Genomic DNA, 16,553 nt, shown 5'->3' on the forward strand with positions numbered 1-16,553 from the left:
GCAGGTTTCAGGGTCACAGGGAAGTGCAAATAGCTGCCAGTGATGCTGTGTTTTACTGAAGTGGCGAAATGAATCATAACCATTACGGGGCACCGAAAACCAACATTTCACAATTAAACTTGTAAGGGATTTGCTGAAAGAAAATATCTTTTGTGCCATACGAAGCACATTGGGTCTTCATCAGTTCCTTTTTGCAAAAGATACCATCAAAGGGATCTTTTTTTCGGACGTGATTATGGAAGGGTTTTTCCTACAGCTGCAAAACGTCTCCAGCATTCCCATTTTCCATCAGGATGAGGCTCTGTCTCACTTCCATTAATCAGGCAGAGGTTCGTAATGTACACATTTCCTCATGTGGATTGGACACTGCTCAAAAGGTTGACCTGCTTCGGGAATAGTGGCCTCAAGATCTCCCAGCTGCCCCACCATGTGACTACTTGGGAGGATGTGTCAAGAACCTCCGTGTTTATACCACTTCTTCCTTGTAGCCTTGAGGGAATACCATTTCAACTATGAACAGTGATCTGTTACAAAGGGCCTGAATGAAATGGGCTGCAGGAATGTGTGCCTCGTGACAAGAAAGGTATATACCCAGCATTTTGTAAGATTATAGAAAGATCTGTGATGGTTCCTTTTGCAGTGTTTCTTGGCTGCATTCTGGTTAGCAAGTAATACATTTTTAAAAGCATTCAGTTCTGTTTGTTGGAAATAAAGTTTATTGAAGGTGTTCTATGTGCAATAAAATGTACAGATTTTAAGTTTGATGACAAATGTAACCACCACCTCAATAAAGATATGAGATACTTTCCTGACCCCAAAAGGTTTCCTCATGCCCTTTTCCAGTCAGTATCCCTCCCCCAGGAACCACTGACCTGTTTTCTGTCACCGTAGACCATAGACAAATAACCATTTGCCTATTCTAGAACTTCATATAAAGGGAATCATTTGGCATAATACTCCTCTATGTGTGACTTCTTTTCACTTACACTTTTTAGATCTATCCATGTGGTGGTTTGTATCAGTAGTTCATATTTATGCCATTTGTTCACTTCTTTTGAATCACTGGTATAAATTTGTTTCTTAAATTGTATGTGAAAGTTATAGTACCGTTAGAAATTTTTGAGATCTATAATTCATTTTTTTAATTGCTACATACAATATTACATTGTAAGAATATACCACAATTTTTAAAAATCCACTTCCTTATTAATGGACATTTAGGTGGTTTTCTCATTTTTTCCTCATTTTAAGCAATGCTGCCACAAACATTGGTGGGCGCTTGAGGGAAAGTTTCTCGAAGGCATATATCTAAAAGTGCAGTTGACAATTTGTAGACCATGCGCGTCTTAACTGTACCAGATACCGCCATATTGCTCTCCAAAGTTGTAGTAACAGTTTACCTCATTGCCAGTAGGACTTTTCTGTATATCCAAATCCTCACCAACACCTGGTATTGCCTGACACAAATTTTGGCCAATCGATGGTTGTAAAATGCTACTGTATGTCATTAATTTGTTTTGCATTTCCTTGACTGCTCTTACTGATTTCATTAGAATGTTAGGTTTCCTCTTCGTTTTAACAATTTGTTAAAACTGTTAAACTCTTTTGCCCACTTAAACTGTTTTCATAGCATTATCTGTCTCTTCAGAGTCTTTGTGTATTCTGGACATTAATCCCCTTTTGATTATATGTGTTGCTGATATTTTTCTAGCCAGTAAATTTATGTTTTAATTTGATTTTGATGATTTGTATGGAAATTAACATTTAAAATGTGATCACATTTGTCAAATTTTCCCTTTATGGTTTGTGTATTTTATATCTTGTTTAAGAGAACCTTAAGATTATAAAGATATTCAGTATTCTCTTCTAAAAATTCAAAATTTTGCTCTTTACACTTATGTCTTTAATCTGAAATTGATTTTTGTGTCAGGTGGCAGGTAGAAGTCTAATTTTTTTCCCATTTAAATTGTCACTTGTCCTCAAAGTACTCATTAATCCATTCTTTCCCTTTGTCTCTTAGCCAATTTCCGTTACCTATGTGTGCATGTATTTCTTGACTACGTTCTGTGTATTCTCTTTGTTCTTGTACCATTCCCCTATCATATTTATGTACTATAAGTTTATAATAAGTCTTGATAGATTTGGCAAATATAGCCCCTCTCCCTTAGAATTATCTTTTTATTTTTCCTTCAGAATTATCTTAACTCTAATCCTTTACTGCTCTTTGTGAATTTTAGGGTTAGCTTGTCCGTTCTCTAAGAAACATACAACAATCCAAAAATTGTCTTGCAATTTTGTTTCAATATACAATGAATCTATAGATTAATTTGGAAAGAATTGGCATCAGTGGTTCAGAGTCTTACTGTCTATGCACATGATGTATTTCTCTGCTTGGGTCTTTTTTGTGTCCTTCAATAAAGTTTTATGCTTTTCTTCCTAAAGTTCTTTTTTTAAATACAGCTTTATTGAGGTATAACTTACATACCATAAAATTCACCCCACTTTAAAGTTCTTGCATATCTGTTGTTGGATTTATTACCAGGTATCTTTTAGTTTTTATTATGAAATTCCTGTTATTATGAATAGCATTTTTGCTTTCTAAAACTTTTGTCACTGGTGCATAGAAAAGTTTTACCCATAGTTTTCTTGGTTTGGGCTTGTAGAAAAAAATTGTTTTAAGAAATCTGAAAAAGACAGAGGACTTTTTATTTTCTATCATGAACTAGGATAGGAGAGAAGCCCTCATTGCAACATATGATGGTATGAAAAGGAGAGTTGGAAGCCCAGTCTGAGGAGATTGAAGAAGATAGAAGAGTGACCAGGAACTCTCCAAATCGGAGACATGCTCTGAATGTTCACACCAGCAGAAAGGAGGCCTGTCTCTAACTCCTCCCTTCCCTTCACGTTTACAATTGGCACCACTCTATACATTCATACATTTATTTATTCATATACTTTTTAATTAAAATAGGGGGTTCTTACTTTGCACTGGGCATTATACCAGGCATTTGGGATTAAAATTTTTAACTTGTAAAATTGAATTTTACGGAAGAGTGCTACGAAGAAGACATAAAGTTAGCTGGCTAGCCTCTCAGCTAGGCCATCAAAAATGGAACCCTTTCCAAACCTCTTTCACATATACTTTTGTATTTAATCCTCATAGCAGTCCTTAATCATTTTTACAGATAAGGAAAGTTAAGTAACTTTAGGTATTTTTATTCCTGACAAAAAAATGTGATTTAACTATAAAATGATAGAATATTTTATTAATTATGAATTGCCTCTGATTTTGATTCCTTTTGTATATAGTTCCTAATTTATACATTGGTCTTTGAGCACCACATGGAAAGGCATTGAAGAAATCTAAAAAGAATACTGTGAGAGAACCATGAAGAAGGCAGTGACAAAACTCCAAATGTTTATTTCCTACTCCTGATACCAAGGCAGCTGCCTTAGTTTGTAGGTGTTCTCCCTGTGCATTGTTACTTAGTAACGATTAGTGAAAGCTGCTGATAGGCTCAGAGATTTATGTGGTACAGAAATTGAAGAATAAAGGAAATCTGCAGTGATTAACTACAATGACTTAATTTCTACTCTTAGAATTACTTTTTATTTCATTTTCAAAGACGTTTTCTGTAAGATTCTGGTCATTTAGCTTTTTCCATCCTTTCAACACACTGGAATGTATTAGGAGATTATGGTATCTGTGCAAGGATAATAATCTGAAGCTTTTTTCTATTTGTGGGTCCTCGCCAAAGTCAGAAAGCATTTCTCCTTCACTAGAAAAGTTTCAAAGACGAACTATTACTCAAACTAAACAGATTGAATAAATAAAGCTGAAATTGTCATTTCTTCCATGTATGAATAAAAAGTTCATTTAATTTTTTTCATTTTATTTTAGTCACTGTGTAAATGCCTTGTTTCCTGGGTCCACGGGAAGCATGAGTCTGTTGGGACTTGGGACAAGAAGAAAACAAGACATCTTCACAAGAAAAACCAGACACTAACAAAAAGTATCCCAAAGTCTGAAGAGCTAGAACACAAACATGGCCGACAGAGGACTTAGGGATCCTGCCGAGGGTAAGACTAGTCTGTACAGCACTGGTCTGTCCAGGTTTGTAATGTAGGAATCTAGATCCATGCTAAGAGAAGATCTCAGATGACGGAAACCTGAGGTTTGGAAGTAAAAAAGTTAGCTTAATCGATTAGTTTGTTAGGATTATTCTTACGCTTTTGTATTTACTGAAGTCCACCACAATACCAGACCCGAATTATAAGGAAGATTAATGTTTTAGAGACTGCAGTAGTACAAACCTGTAGTATTGGGAAAATACATGCATCTTAGAGACAGTAGACTAATTTTTAGAGCTATATTTTTAAAAATCAAGAAAACTGATGTGCCATCTATTTAGAGATGTTTCAATTATAGGAAATATTTATTTATTTATTTTTAAAGATTTTATTTATTTATTTGACAGAGAGGCAGCCAGCAAGAGGAGGAACACAAGGAGGGGGAGGGGGAGAGGGAGAGGAAGAAGCAGGCTCCCAGCGGAGGAGCTTGATGTGGGGCTCGATCCCAGAACTCTGGGATCACGCCCTGGGCCAAAGGCAGACACTTAACGACTGCGCCACCCAGGCGCCCCGGAAAGATGAAATTTAAATTCTTCATCTTGCTTGTATATATATGTAGGAGATATATAATAGGCAAAATACGAAGTAGATATTTAAGAAGAGGGCAAATTTACTTAAACCTTTTTTATTAAGGATATTTCAAAATACTTATAAAAGTAGAGCACTATAATGAATTCCCATATGCTCAACATCAAAGTCCTTTTTTTTTTAAAAGTTTTTATTTAAATTCCAGTTAAAATACAATGTAAAATTAGTTTCAGGCATATACAGTATAGTGATTTCAACATCTGAATTTCAATTTTAACCTATATAATGCTGGCCTTTTATTTTTTTTAAGATTTTATTTATTTGTCAGAGAGGGAGCCTGCGTGTGCGCGCAGAAGCAGGGGAACAGCAGGCAGAGGGAGAAGAAGGCTTCCTGCCAAGCAAGGAGCCCAATGCTGGACTTGATCCTAGGACCCAGGATCATGACCTAAGCCCAAGGCAGATGCTTAACCTAAACTGAGCCACCCAGGCATCCCTATAATGCTGATCTTGTTGCCTGCCTTGGAGTATTTAAATGCAAATCCAAGGCATTATATCATTTTGTTTGTACATACTTTAGTTTACATCTCTTAAAGATGGATTTTTAAAAAAAGTAACTGAAATAGCATATCACGCCTGAAAAATATATTAATAGTTGTTACTTAATATCATATTTAATCAGTATGCACATTTCCCCACTTGTCTCAAATCTTCTTTTTTCTCCCTAATTTTTTTCTCCACAGTTGGGGTTTTGGTTTTGGTTTGATTTTTGTTCATAGTGGGCCACTCACAGCATTTGATTAATACATTTTTTAGGTAGCTTTCTTTTTAAGCTTAATTATAGAAAATGTCAGACATACATTAGAGTGGAGAAGGAGATGAGATGAATCCCATGTACCCATCAAATGGATTCATCTGCTGTCAACATATTATTTCATCTATTGTCTTGCTTCTTTCACCCATATTCTTGAATTGAGGCAAATTCTGGACATCATGTAAAAAAGATGCTTTAAAAAATTATCACAATATAGCATACTTAAAAGATGAATAGTAATTCCTTTGTTATCAACAAATATCTGGCATTTAAATTATCTGATTATCTCATAAATATTTCTTCAACAATTTATTCAACACTAGATCTAAACAGTGTGGTCACACATTGCATTTGGTTGATATATTTCTTCTCTTTAAGTTTCCCTTAATAGGTCACCCTTCCTTTTTTTCTTTTCTTGCTGTTATTAAAGAAACAAAGTCTCTTGTCCCTTTGAATTTCTCACATTTTGGGTTTTACCTATTATATGTCTGAGGCATGATTTAATATATTCCTCTGTCTGTGTATTTTACGGAAATTGGTAATTAGAATCTTGATCAGATACCAATTCATTTGCTTGGCAAGAATACTTCATAGGTAGTATAGTGTACTTCCCATTGCATTGAATTGGGAGGTTAATGATGTCTGGTTTTCCCTCTTTCTGTGATGATTGATTGATCAGTTGGCTCAGCAGTTTTGTCAGTCTGGTCCATTCATTATAAAATTTCTCATCGGCTTTTTGCATAGTGGCTTTAGTTGCTGTTGACGAGGATTGCCTAGATTCATTATTGCATTAGGGAAGAAGATGGATTTAATACAACCAAAAATTGGTTCTGTCATTCGAAATAGTTGAACATTAGTATTATTAGATTCATTAATACATAATAAGTTTGTCTTAATCACCTTTAGCAGAAATCAAGAGAAATAATGTTTAGGAAGAGTGCCTTGTAAACTCAAAATCTTTACATGTATTACTTATTATGAATCAGGGACCTTGTTAAACTACAAAAAAATAGGGAATTTTTTTTCAATAAAAATCATAAATTTTTATCTCAATAGCCTCTCAAAAGGATTTGAAAAATGACCCGTCAATAAGTTCTCAGGCACAGGAGACCACAGTCCCAGCAAGTACCACTGAAGAAGCTCAGACCCCAGACCCTGCCTCTGGCCTTAACGAAGTCCACCAAGAGGTAGAAATAATACATCAAGGAAGTGCAGACACAGATGATCCATCAGAAAGTCCAGATGGGACAGATCATGGGGACTGTCTAAAGGATAAAACAGAACGTGAGAACAACCAGAGTTCTCAGGAAGAACAGAACCCACCAGAACCCACCTGTTCTCCAAGTGACGGGGTAGGAAGAGAAGACGCACTCTTAGGGAGCAGCTCTGCAGCCCTGCCCAAGGAAGTGGGCAGCGGACCTGGAGTTTCACCGGAGCCACCTGCCATAGACCCTCAGGAGGCCCAGACCCCTGAGTGCTCCCCCGCAGAGCCGGAGAGCCAGGGTGCTGTGAGGAGGCGACTGCCAACACCAGGTGAAGGAGCCCCTTGGACTTCTGTTTTGTATTGCTCTGTTACTGAGAACACAGCATAGGTCAGGGTCCTTCTTTTTAGAAAACTTCTCTTCATAGGATCAAGGCCTTTGGGCTTTGCTCAAGGTCAGTTAAAGAGATATGACTGAGCTGAAATTAGAGTGAGGTTTCTCATCTCCTTGACTAGCTCATTACACTACTTAAGTAGCGTCCAACACATAAACTGCATTTTTAAACTCATTTTATAGTTTATAGCAAGCACCCTGTCTTCTCTTATGAAGATGATAGTCGCAGTGGCTAAGCCCTTAACTGGAACACAAAAGAGACATGAATTCTAGTTGTGGCCTTACCATTTGCTAACTTGGGTGACCCTGGGCTAGTCTCTTAACTCCCTAGTACTTCAGTTTCCTATTTGTAGAATGAAAAAGTTGGATAAGAGCTATCCAGCTGGTCTCTCCCAGCTTCTCACTGTCTATAATTCCATGTGTTGATTTGTATTTTATTAAGTACTCGGAAGAGCTCAGTGTAAAATGCCTATTTGCCAAGTGCAAAGGGATATAAAATGTAAGACATTCTGTTCATCAGGGACTCGACTAAGGGCTGGAAATTCATGTTTCACTATAAATCAGTGACCGATCTCAAACAGTGTTTCATTCACTAATCATTAGAATAGTCTATAACTTCAGTGAAGGCGGCAAGGACTATGCCTCTGTTATTCATTGTGTTTCTCTGGCACCTGGCACAGAGAAGCAACTTTATGAATAGTTGTTACGTAAATGAATGAATGTGACTTGTATGAACTATTATCTTCCATCAGATTTTCACCAGTATGCAGGTTCACTGAGTAGAGGAAGAAAATATTGTTTTAAAAATGCAGGCTGTGTATGGGAAGCAACTTAATATAGCGGAATGGGCTGACCTAGCTGATGAGAAACTTTGTTCTAATCTCAGCTTAGCCACATCTCTTTGTGTGACCGTGGGCAAGGCCCTTAACATCCCTAGACCTTTTGCCATGATAGGTAAGGGGGGGTTCAGTAGGGGATCATTAACGATCCTTTCATATTCTGTGATATATTTTAAAGCCCTATTCTTTGGGGTGTGCTGTGACTAAATTCATGGCCCTTTCTAGGTGGAGATGATCTTATTTCTTTATGTTAATAGAGTATACCGTTCAAATTATTTTTCCACTAAGCACACATCTCAACTGTAGAGTGACGTAGAGTGCTACAAAATACTGCCCTCCTTTTCACCCACACATTTTAAGATTCATATCTCACCCCACGCCTACATTTTTTTAAAAAAGTGTTTTATTTATTTATTTGACAGAGAGATAGCCAGCGAGAGAGGGAACACAAGCAGGGGGAGTGGGAGAGGAAGAAGCAGGCTTCCCGTGGAGGAGCCTGATGTGGGGCTTGATCCCTGAACGCCGGGGTCACGCCCTGAGCCAAAAGCAGATGCTTAACAACTGAGCTACCCAGGCGCCCCCACACCTACATTTTTATGTCATTCATGAATTTTTTTAACTTTGTATTCCTTGCTTTTTATAGTTCCTTCATAAGAGGTTCAAACTTGCTTTTGTAAGCTGTTTTGTAACTGTACAGTAATCTCTCCTGTCTCTAAACTTAGATTCTCTGTTTTTGTATACTTGGGGTCTTGAGAAGCCACATGACTTGAACCCTGGAATTAGAGTGCCATTGCCTTGTGATGTTGAGTCTTGTGTTCAGCTCACACTTCTTTTTTTAAAAAGTGTTTTATTATGTGTGCTTTATTTATTTATTTATTTTTAACAACTGTCATTTATTTATTTAAAGTAGGCTGTACTATGCCCAGCGTAGGGCTTGAAGTCATGACCCTGAGATCAAAACTTGCATGCTCTCCCAACTGAGCCAGCAAGGTGTCGCCAGCTAACACTTCTTAAATCTCTTTTTAATTTTGTACATTTTCTCGAAACACATTGTAGATAGGTTTGGCTGCAATATTAGGATGCTTGTTTCTTTGTCTTTGATGTGAGGGCCAGTGAGGAATAGTGAATGTAGCAACAGTAACCTTACATGAATTTCACAGCACTTCATTTTATTCTTCTGAGTAAAAGAAATAGCCTTAAGGAAGAGACAGGAAAAAGTTAGCTTTGTATAAGATTTTAGAAGTATAGAAATCCTCTCAACCTAATAACTCTTTGGTTTAGTAAGAGATTTAAAGTATATGATACCCCATTAGTGTATTGTCTGAAAACAATATTCCTTTTCTCCCCAGTGACCGAAAGTCATCAGCAAGAAACACAAGAGTTGGAAGAAAACAAAGAGAATGCACTGGCTACTGTAAGAAAGACGAATAAGAAGGATTTTTTGAGTTATGGTAAGAATAAAATTGGTCTTATTGCCATGTTGATTCACATAATAAATCCTCAGAGAGAACACGTAGAAAACTAGCAGATTTAAACAATTGTAACATTGTTTTTTATTATATTGTTTTGTTTTGTTTTAATTCCAGTATAGGTAACTTAGAGTGTTCCGTTAGTCTCAGGTGTACAATATAGTGACTCAGCAACTCCATATATCACCCGGAGCTCATCACAGCAGGTGACCTCCCTAATCCCCATCACCTATTTCACCCATTCCCCCCACCCTCTCCCCTCTGGTAATCATCAGTTTGTTCTCTATAGTTAAGAGTCTGTGATTTTGGTTTGTCTCTTTTTTTCTTCCTTGCTCATTTGTCTTGTTTCTTAAATTCCACATGAGTGAAATCATATGGTATTTGTCTTTCTCTGACTTATTTCACTTAGCATTACACTCTCTAGATCCATCCATGTTGTTGCAAATGGCAAGATTTCATTTTTTTTGGCTGAATAATATTCCATCATGTAAATATACACCACATCTTTATCCATTCATCTATTGATGGACACTTGGGCTGCTTCCATAATTTGGCTATTGTAAATAATGCTGCAATAAACATAGGGATGCGTGTATCTCTTTGAGCGTTTTTGTATTTTTTGTGTAAATACCCAGTAGAACAATTACTGTATAGTAGAGTAGTTCTATTTTTAACTTTTGAGGACCCCGCATACTGTTTCCACAGTGGCTGAACCAGTTTGCATTCCCGCCAGCAGTGCAGGAAGGTTCCCCTTTCTCCACATCTTCACCTTCCTCACCTGTTGTTTCTTATGATGTTGATCTTAGCTGTTTGGACAGGTGTGAGGTGGTAGCTATTTGTACTTTCGATCTGCAGTTCTCTGATGACGAATGATGTTGAGCATCTTTTCATGTGTCTGCTGGCCATCTGGATGTCTTCTTTGGAGAAATGTTAGCTCATTTCTTCTGCCCATTGTTTAATTTATTTGTTTTTTGGGGTGTTAATTTGTGTAAGCCTTTTATAAATTTTTGATACTAACCCTTTATCAGATATGTCCTTTGCAGATATCTTCTCCCATTCACCAGGTTGCCTTTTAGTTCTGTTGATTGTTTTCTTTGCCGTGCAGGAGCTTTTTATTTTGATGTAGTCCCAATAGGTTAGTTTTGCCTTTATTTCCCTTGCTTTAGGAGACATACCTAGGAAAATGTGGCTACAGTCTATTGCAGATTATTACCTGTGTTCTTTTCTAGGATTTTATGGTTTTATAGTTTCAGGTCTCACATTTAGGTCTTTAATCCATTTTGAACTTGTTTTTGTGTATGGTGTAAGAAAGTGGTCTAGTTTCGTTCTTTTGCATGTAGCTGTCCAGTTTTCCCAACACCATTTGTTGAAGAGACTTTTTTTTCCACATTGGATTTTCTTTCCTGCTTTGTCAAAGACTAATTGACCCTACAGTCATGGTCTTATTTCTGGGCTCTATTCTGTTCCATTGATCTGTGTGGCTGTTTTTGTGCCAGTACCATACTGTTTGATCACTACAGCTTTGTAATATACCTGGAAGTCTGGAATTGAAATACCTCCAGCTTTGCTTTGCTTTTTAAAAATTGCTCTGGCTCTTCAGGGCCTTTTGTGTTCCATATATATTTTAGGATTATTTGTTCTAGTTCTGTGAAAAATACTGTTGATATTATTGATAGGGATTGCATTACATGTGTAGATTGCTTTGGGTAGTATAGCTATTTTGATAATATTTGTTCTTCCAATCCATGAGCATCACATGTCTTTCCATTTCTTGGTGTCATCTTCAGTTTCTTTCATCAGTGCTCCTTAGTGTTCAGAGTACATGTCTTTCACCTATTTGGTTAGGTTTATTGCAAAGTATCTTACCATTTTTGGTGTGTAAATGGGATTGTTTTCTTGATTCCTCTTTCTGCTGCTTCATTATTAGTGTATACAAATTCAACAGATTTCTGCACATTGATTTTGTATCCAGCAACTTTACTGAATTCAGTTATGAGTTCTGGTAGTTTTTTGGTGGTGTCTTTAGGGTTTTCTCTATAGAGTATCATGTCATCTGCAAATAGTGAAAGTTTTACTTCTTACCAATTTGGAAGCTTTTGTTTCTTTTTGCTGTCTAATTACCGTGGCTTGTTTTAGTATGTTTTTTAAAATGTTTGATAATAAGTACTAATGCAATAGAGCAATAGAGTTTTAAGGACTTTTCATGTAGGGGCCCTGGCAGATGTTTTGCCATCCTTAACAAGATGGGAACTCCCGTAGGAGGAAAGTCGTTTTGTAAATACAGAAAACTAAAACTGCTTTTTAATTACAGAGTATTTATTAACTCCTCAAGTGGCATATTTACATTTTGATCCTTAAGGAAATATAATGGCTTATTGTAGGTCATAGGTACTTGGAGAAGGTGGAAGACTACCCTGGTCGTTCATTTCCAAATCACATCATTAGTTATAGCAATAAAGACAAAAACTGAGCTTTCGCCTTTCAACAAAAATAGTATATGTTCAAATAATTAAATCTAAGAAATTAGAGAATAAGTATTTCTGGTAGACCTTAATATCTCAAACTTTAAAGGATATAGGCAAAAGAAACTCACCACAACTAGTAAAATCTGACAGTATCTCTAACTCATTTCAGTTTACCACAGGTTTTATTCCTGATCCACATTCTAATTTTGTGTTTTATTTTCCCATTCTCTGACAGGCCCCATCTTTCTTGGCTTGGTTATGACTATTGTTTTGCTATGTTGTGTTAATAGCTACTATTCCTCTCCAGCCCAGCAAGTGCCCAAAAATCCAGCTTTGGAAGCCTTTTTGGCTGAGTTCAGCCAATTGAGGGCTAAATTCCCAGGCCAGAGTTCCTTCTTGTGGCAGAGAGGACGTAAATTTCTCCAAAAGCATCTCAATGCTTCAAACCCCACTGAGCCAGCCACCATCATATTTACAGCAGCTCAAGAGGGAAGAGAGACCCTGAAGTGCCTGAGTCACCTCGTTGCGGATGCCTACACCTCCTCCCAGAAAGTCTCTGCCATTCAGATTGATGGGGCTGGAAGAACCTTGGAGGACAGTGACACGGTCAAGCACTTGGTTGACATGGAGCTGAGCTCGGGCTTTGAGAATGGCCAGAAGGCTGCTGTGGTACACCACTTTGAGTCCCTTCCTGCAGGCTCTACCTTGATCTTCTACAAGTATTGTGACCATGAAAATGCCGCCTTCAAAGATGTGGCCCTGGTCCTCACTGTTCTCCTGGAGGAGGAAACATTAGAAGCAAGTGTTGGCCCAAGGGAAACTGAGGAAAAAGTGAGAGATTTACTCTGGGCCAAGTTTACCAACTCTGACACTCCCCGCTCCTTCAACCACATGGACTCGGACAAACTGAGTGGGCTCTGGAGCCGTATTTCACACCTTGTGCTGCCTGTCCAGCCCGTGAGGAACATTGAGGAACAGGGGTGCCTTTTATAAGCTAAGCACAGAGTTGGTTTCTGAAGGCATGGATTTATTAAAAAGTCAGTTTAAAACCTGTTTCTGTGGAAGGAGGTTGATGAAAAGCCTGGAAAACACAAATGAGCTTATTTTAGGAAAAAAATTTTCATTTTTTTAACTTTTGTACTATCTTTCTAGGTTTGACAAAACTTGACCTTTTTTCCTGGCCTTTCAAGAAAATCAGGTTTAAAGTATGCATAGAATATATAACTGAAGCTTTTTTTTTTTAATCCGAAAATATAGCCACAGAATCATTGCATGAGAAGATAAAATCTTCTCAGAATGACTACAGAGTGATTTTTGTTTTCTTGATAAGGAGCCTTTTGGCTAGTGTTTTAGACTTGGACTAGAGCAATGACTGTTATGAAGTGATGGTAATTTAAAAACTGTTTTTTCTATCACATATTAAATATTTTTTAAACTGACATTAATAACCTAGTCATGGGATTACATCTTATACTAATTTGCATTTTTGAATAGTATGAAAAGAAATATGAATTCAAATACTTAGCTGTATGTAAGGCACTGTGCTTTTATTCCGTTAATGGGCTGAGGTAAAAGCCGCTGTCCTCAAGAGATGTTCTTAAAAATTGGAAACAAGGGGGAAGTCGTTCATCATCTTTGGAAATGCAGACGTTCCAATGGACCATATCTTTTCTTCAGCTTTCTTGAATGTTTTAGAGCAGTGGTTTCTAAGCTGTGTCTACTGACAGCCCACCCCTTTTTATCAGAGCAGTTCTGCTTTTGACTGCTTTATGTAGTGGGAGTCTCCATAAGATTTCATTGGAACAAAGAGTTCCACTGATATTGAAATTTGAAAATCACTGATTAAGTGAAAAAGAATCTTAGAAGATAGAAAAATGAGTAGGAAAATAATGAATGTATTAAAACGTATGAGTTGGAAGAAGATGAAAATAGAGGTTTATTGTAGAGAGATGCTATTTTTGAAGGATAAAGACCTACAGATGAAAAGAGTGTAGAAGCTAGTATTTGCTTAGCATATTTCTACTGCCGTTGTTAATATCTGTTAGTCATCATTTCTGTCTCCCCAGAATGGAATTTTATAATTGTCTAGGATGAGAGTTTTGAATGCCATTTAAGCAGAACAGATTTTAATAACTAATTGAATAGTAGGTTTTATATGGGTACAGTAGCATAACTGCACCGTGCTGTTTACTTGTTACACAGTGATGGAACATTACATAATGCAGCTCATTTCTCGACTAGCTGGTCAGAAATACCGTTAGGTTAACAATGAAAGAAATGCAGGAGAGATTATACTTCGTAAAAGGAAGCAGACTTGGTAAATAGATTCTAAGAGGTTTTAATGACCAATATGAGTTGTTGAACCATGTTCTGTGATCGTGAGAAAGATTGAGAACAGTGTTTGTGGAGACCATAGTTGTTGATTTGCATTGCAGCTCTGAAGGCAGAGTTACCTTGACCTGATGAAGGGTCTGTTCCAAGGCATGGCATACCTGGGAACTATCACCATGATCCTGGAATGTTGCAACTAGGTTTTGGCCTCTCTGCTGTTGTGGGAGCAGAATATGTATATATATAATGTATATGTGTGTGTATGTGTATATATCTTCCTGGTGTTTCCAAAACCCTTCCGTCCTTTAATCATGTGACATCCTTCTTGCTTTAAGCATTTTGATGATTAAAGCATGAAGGAAGTCACATGTTTAAAAAACATGGAAGGATTTTTTGAAACAGTAGGAAGATACAGGGATCTTTATTGATCCCTAAAAAGAGATTACAGAGACATGGGAGAAGAATCTATTGGAAAATTCCTGTCCCGGGAAAAACAGGTAGATCTGTTCTAACCAGGGCCTTAACTGGTGTTCAGTTGAGTGTAGGGACATACCTGAAAGAACTATTTACATTTGCGACTTTGTGAAGGAATCTCTCAAATAGATGTGAGGAAAGACCTGCCTGAACAAAAAGACAAAGCATGGTGAGTATCCTATCAGTATCAACCCGATATAAAATCAGAGAAAATTGAAGACAAATTTATATACCATATTTGAATTTTTTTCTGTATTTGTAGATCTCAGGTGCCAGCTAGCGTTCTGTCACACAAAACCAATGGTGCCTTGTAGAATTGTTCCGTTGGCCTGCTGACCTGTGCTACCTCAGATCTCTGAAGAACCAGTATGAAATGTGCATCTCTGTCTCATCTATCAGTGTTTCAGATCACCAATGAAACAAAAATTTTTGGTTCTTCATTCAGTTGAATATGGTTTTTCATCATTTCCTTTCAATATAATTTAGAAAAAGATTTTAAAATGGCACTTTCTTTTTTTAATGTTTAGCCTTTGTTAAAAATCACTTTTCCTTCCATATATAAGTGCAATCAACTGAAACTATTGTCAGTTTTCTATCCACTATTTCAAAACTTATTTTAAAAAGTAGCAGTATATTAGCTTTGGGTCTATTCATGAATAAAATGATTATTTTTAAAGCATAAAACTTTATATTTTTTAAATGTAAAATAATTAAAATTTATTATCAAATGTCCTCTTAATTTTTATTCCATTGTTTTGTTTTTTCAAGTTTCCAGATTTTCTTTTGTGTATCTGATAGTTCATCTTGCATTATTTCTGCAGTTTGTTTTTTTGACTTAGAACAGGGACTTGTAGGCATATGATACCATACATGATACCATACTTCAGTGTTTATTATCATAGAAAAACTCTAATTACGTTCTGCATTAAGATGAATTGCTTCTTGAGTGATACCAGACCTCTAGAAGAAATTGGTGTAGAATCTCTCTGGAATTTGGAGTTTTTCTCTTGTGAGGTAAATTTGAGTTTCCCAGTTCGTTTTCAGGGGTTCGCAGAGAAGTTCCAGGGGTGTTCGTATCACTAAAGGTAGTAATGCTATTGTTTCTATTTGTATTTTTTAAATTAATAAAATAGTTTAAATGTATTTTCTTTGAAAGCCTGCAAGCTTTGTGGTAAGGCTCGGTAAGCCTGGGGCCTATCATCCTCCAGCTAATGACTCAGTTGAACCTGCAGCTGGCCTGGGTATGTTCCAATGACAGACCCCCCCCCCCAAGGGGCTTGATTTCTGTAGAAGCCTGGGACCCCATCAGACAGCACATCAAAACGGGGATTGACTGTTCCCAGTTTTAAGATGCAGCCTCAACAATTTTCATGGGTGGGCTCCCACCGGACAAGGCTATCCAGGTGGTTGGAGACCAGCCTGAGCTCCATAGGTCTGCAGGTCATGGTAGGCAGAGGCATGGAACAGGCCAAGTGTAGGGAGAGGCCAGATTTCACAAATGGGCCATGTGGGCATTTGCTTTATTTCAAGCCCTCACCTCAACAAATACGCATCTTCCCCCTGAAGGCAAAGCTGGAGGAAGCTGAGCCGTCTGGCCGGGGCAGGGCCCGGTGGGCTAGCTGGGCGATCCTCCACTGAGAGATGCCTGGGAACTTAGATTCCTGTAAGTCCTGGATCCCATCAAGCAGACAGAATGAGAACTTGAGGTTACTGGGTTAGAGCCTGAACTCCACAGGCCCCGGGCGCTCTAGCTGCCCGAGTTTGGCCAACAGCGTGTACTGTGCATGTATGGGCAGTGCAGGTCAGGGAAACCATGGAACTTGCAACTGGCGAGTGTCAGGAGAGGCCGGGCCTAAAATGCAGGCTCTTGGGGCACGATGGCATCTGCCTGATTCCAAGTCCTAAGCTAC

General features: G+C 37.6%; 1 protein-coding gene across 4 annotated transcripts in view; it reads left to right on the forward strand.

The window, feature by feature from the left end:
• LOC100464745 (torsin-1A-interacting protein 2) overlaps positions 1-15,786 on the forward strand; it is a 39,483-nt gene extending 23,697 nt beyond the window's left edge. For all 4 annotated transcript variants that reach the window (XM_011226952.3, XM_011226951.3, XM_002920800.4 and 1 more), the window contains exons 2-5: positions 3,902-4,080; positions 6,527-7,003; positions 9,254-9,355; positions 12,074-15,786. In XM_011226952.3, coding sequence (XP_011225254.1) covers positions 4,047-4,080; positions 6,527-7,003; positions 9,254-9,355; positions 12,074-12,831 — 1,371 coding nt within the window. In that variant the 5' untranslated portion in view covers positions 3,902-4,046 and the 3' untranslated portion in view covers positions 12,832-15,786. The remainder of the gene's footprint in view (positions 1-3,901; positions 4,081-6,526; positions 7,004-9,253; positions 9,356-12,073) is intronic.
• The last annotated feature ends 767 nt before the right edge of the window (positions 15,787-16,553 follow it).

Source organism: Ailuropoda melanoleuca, chromosome 8 (assembly GCF_002007445.2).
Source record: "Ailuropoda melanoleuca isolate Jingjing chromosome 8, ASM200744v2, whole genome shotgun sequence".
In the NCBI taxonomy this organism is placed as follows: Eukaryota; Metazoa; Chordata; class Mammalia; order Carnivora; family Ursidae; genus Ailuropoda; species Ailuropoda melanoleuca.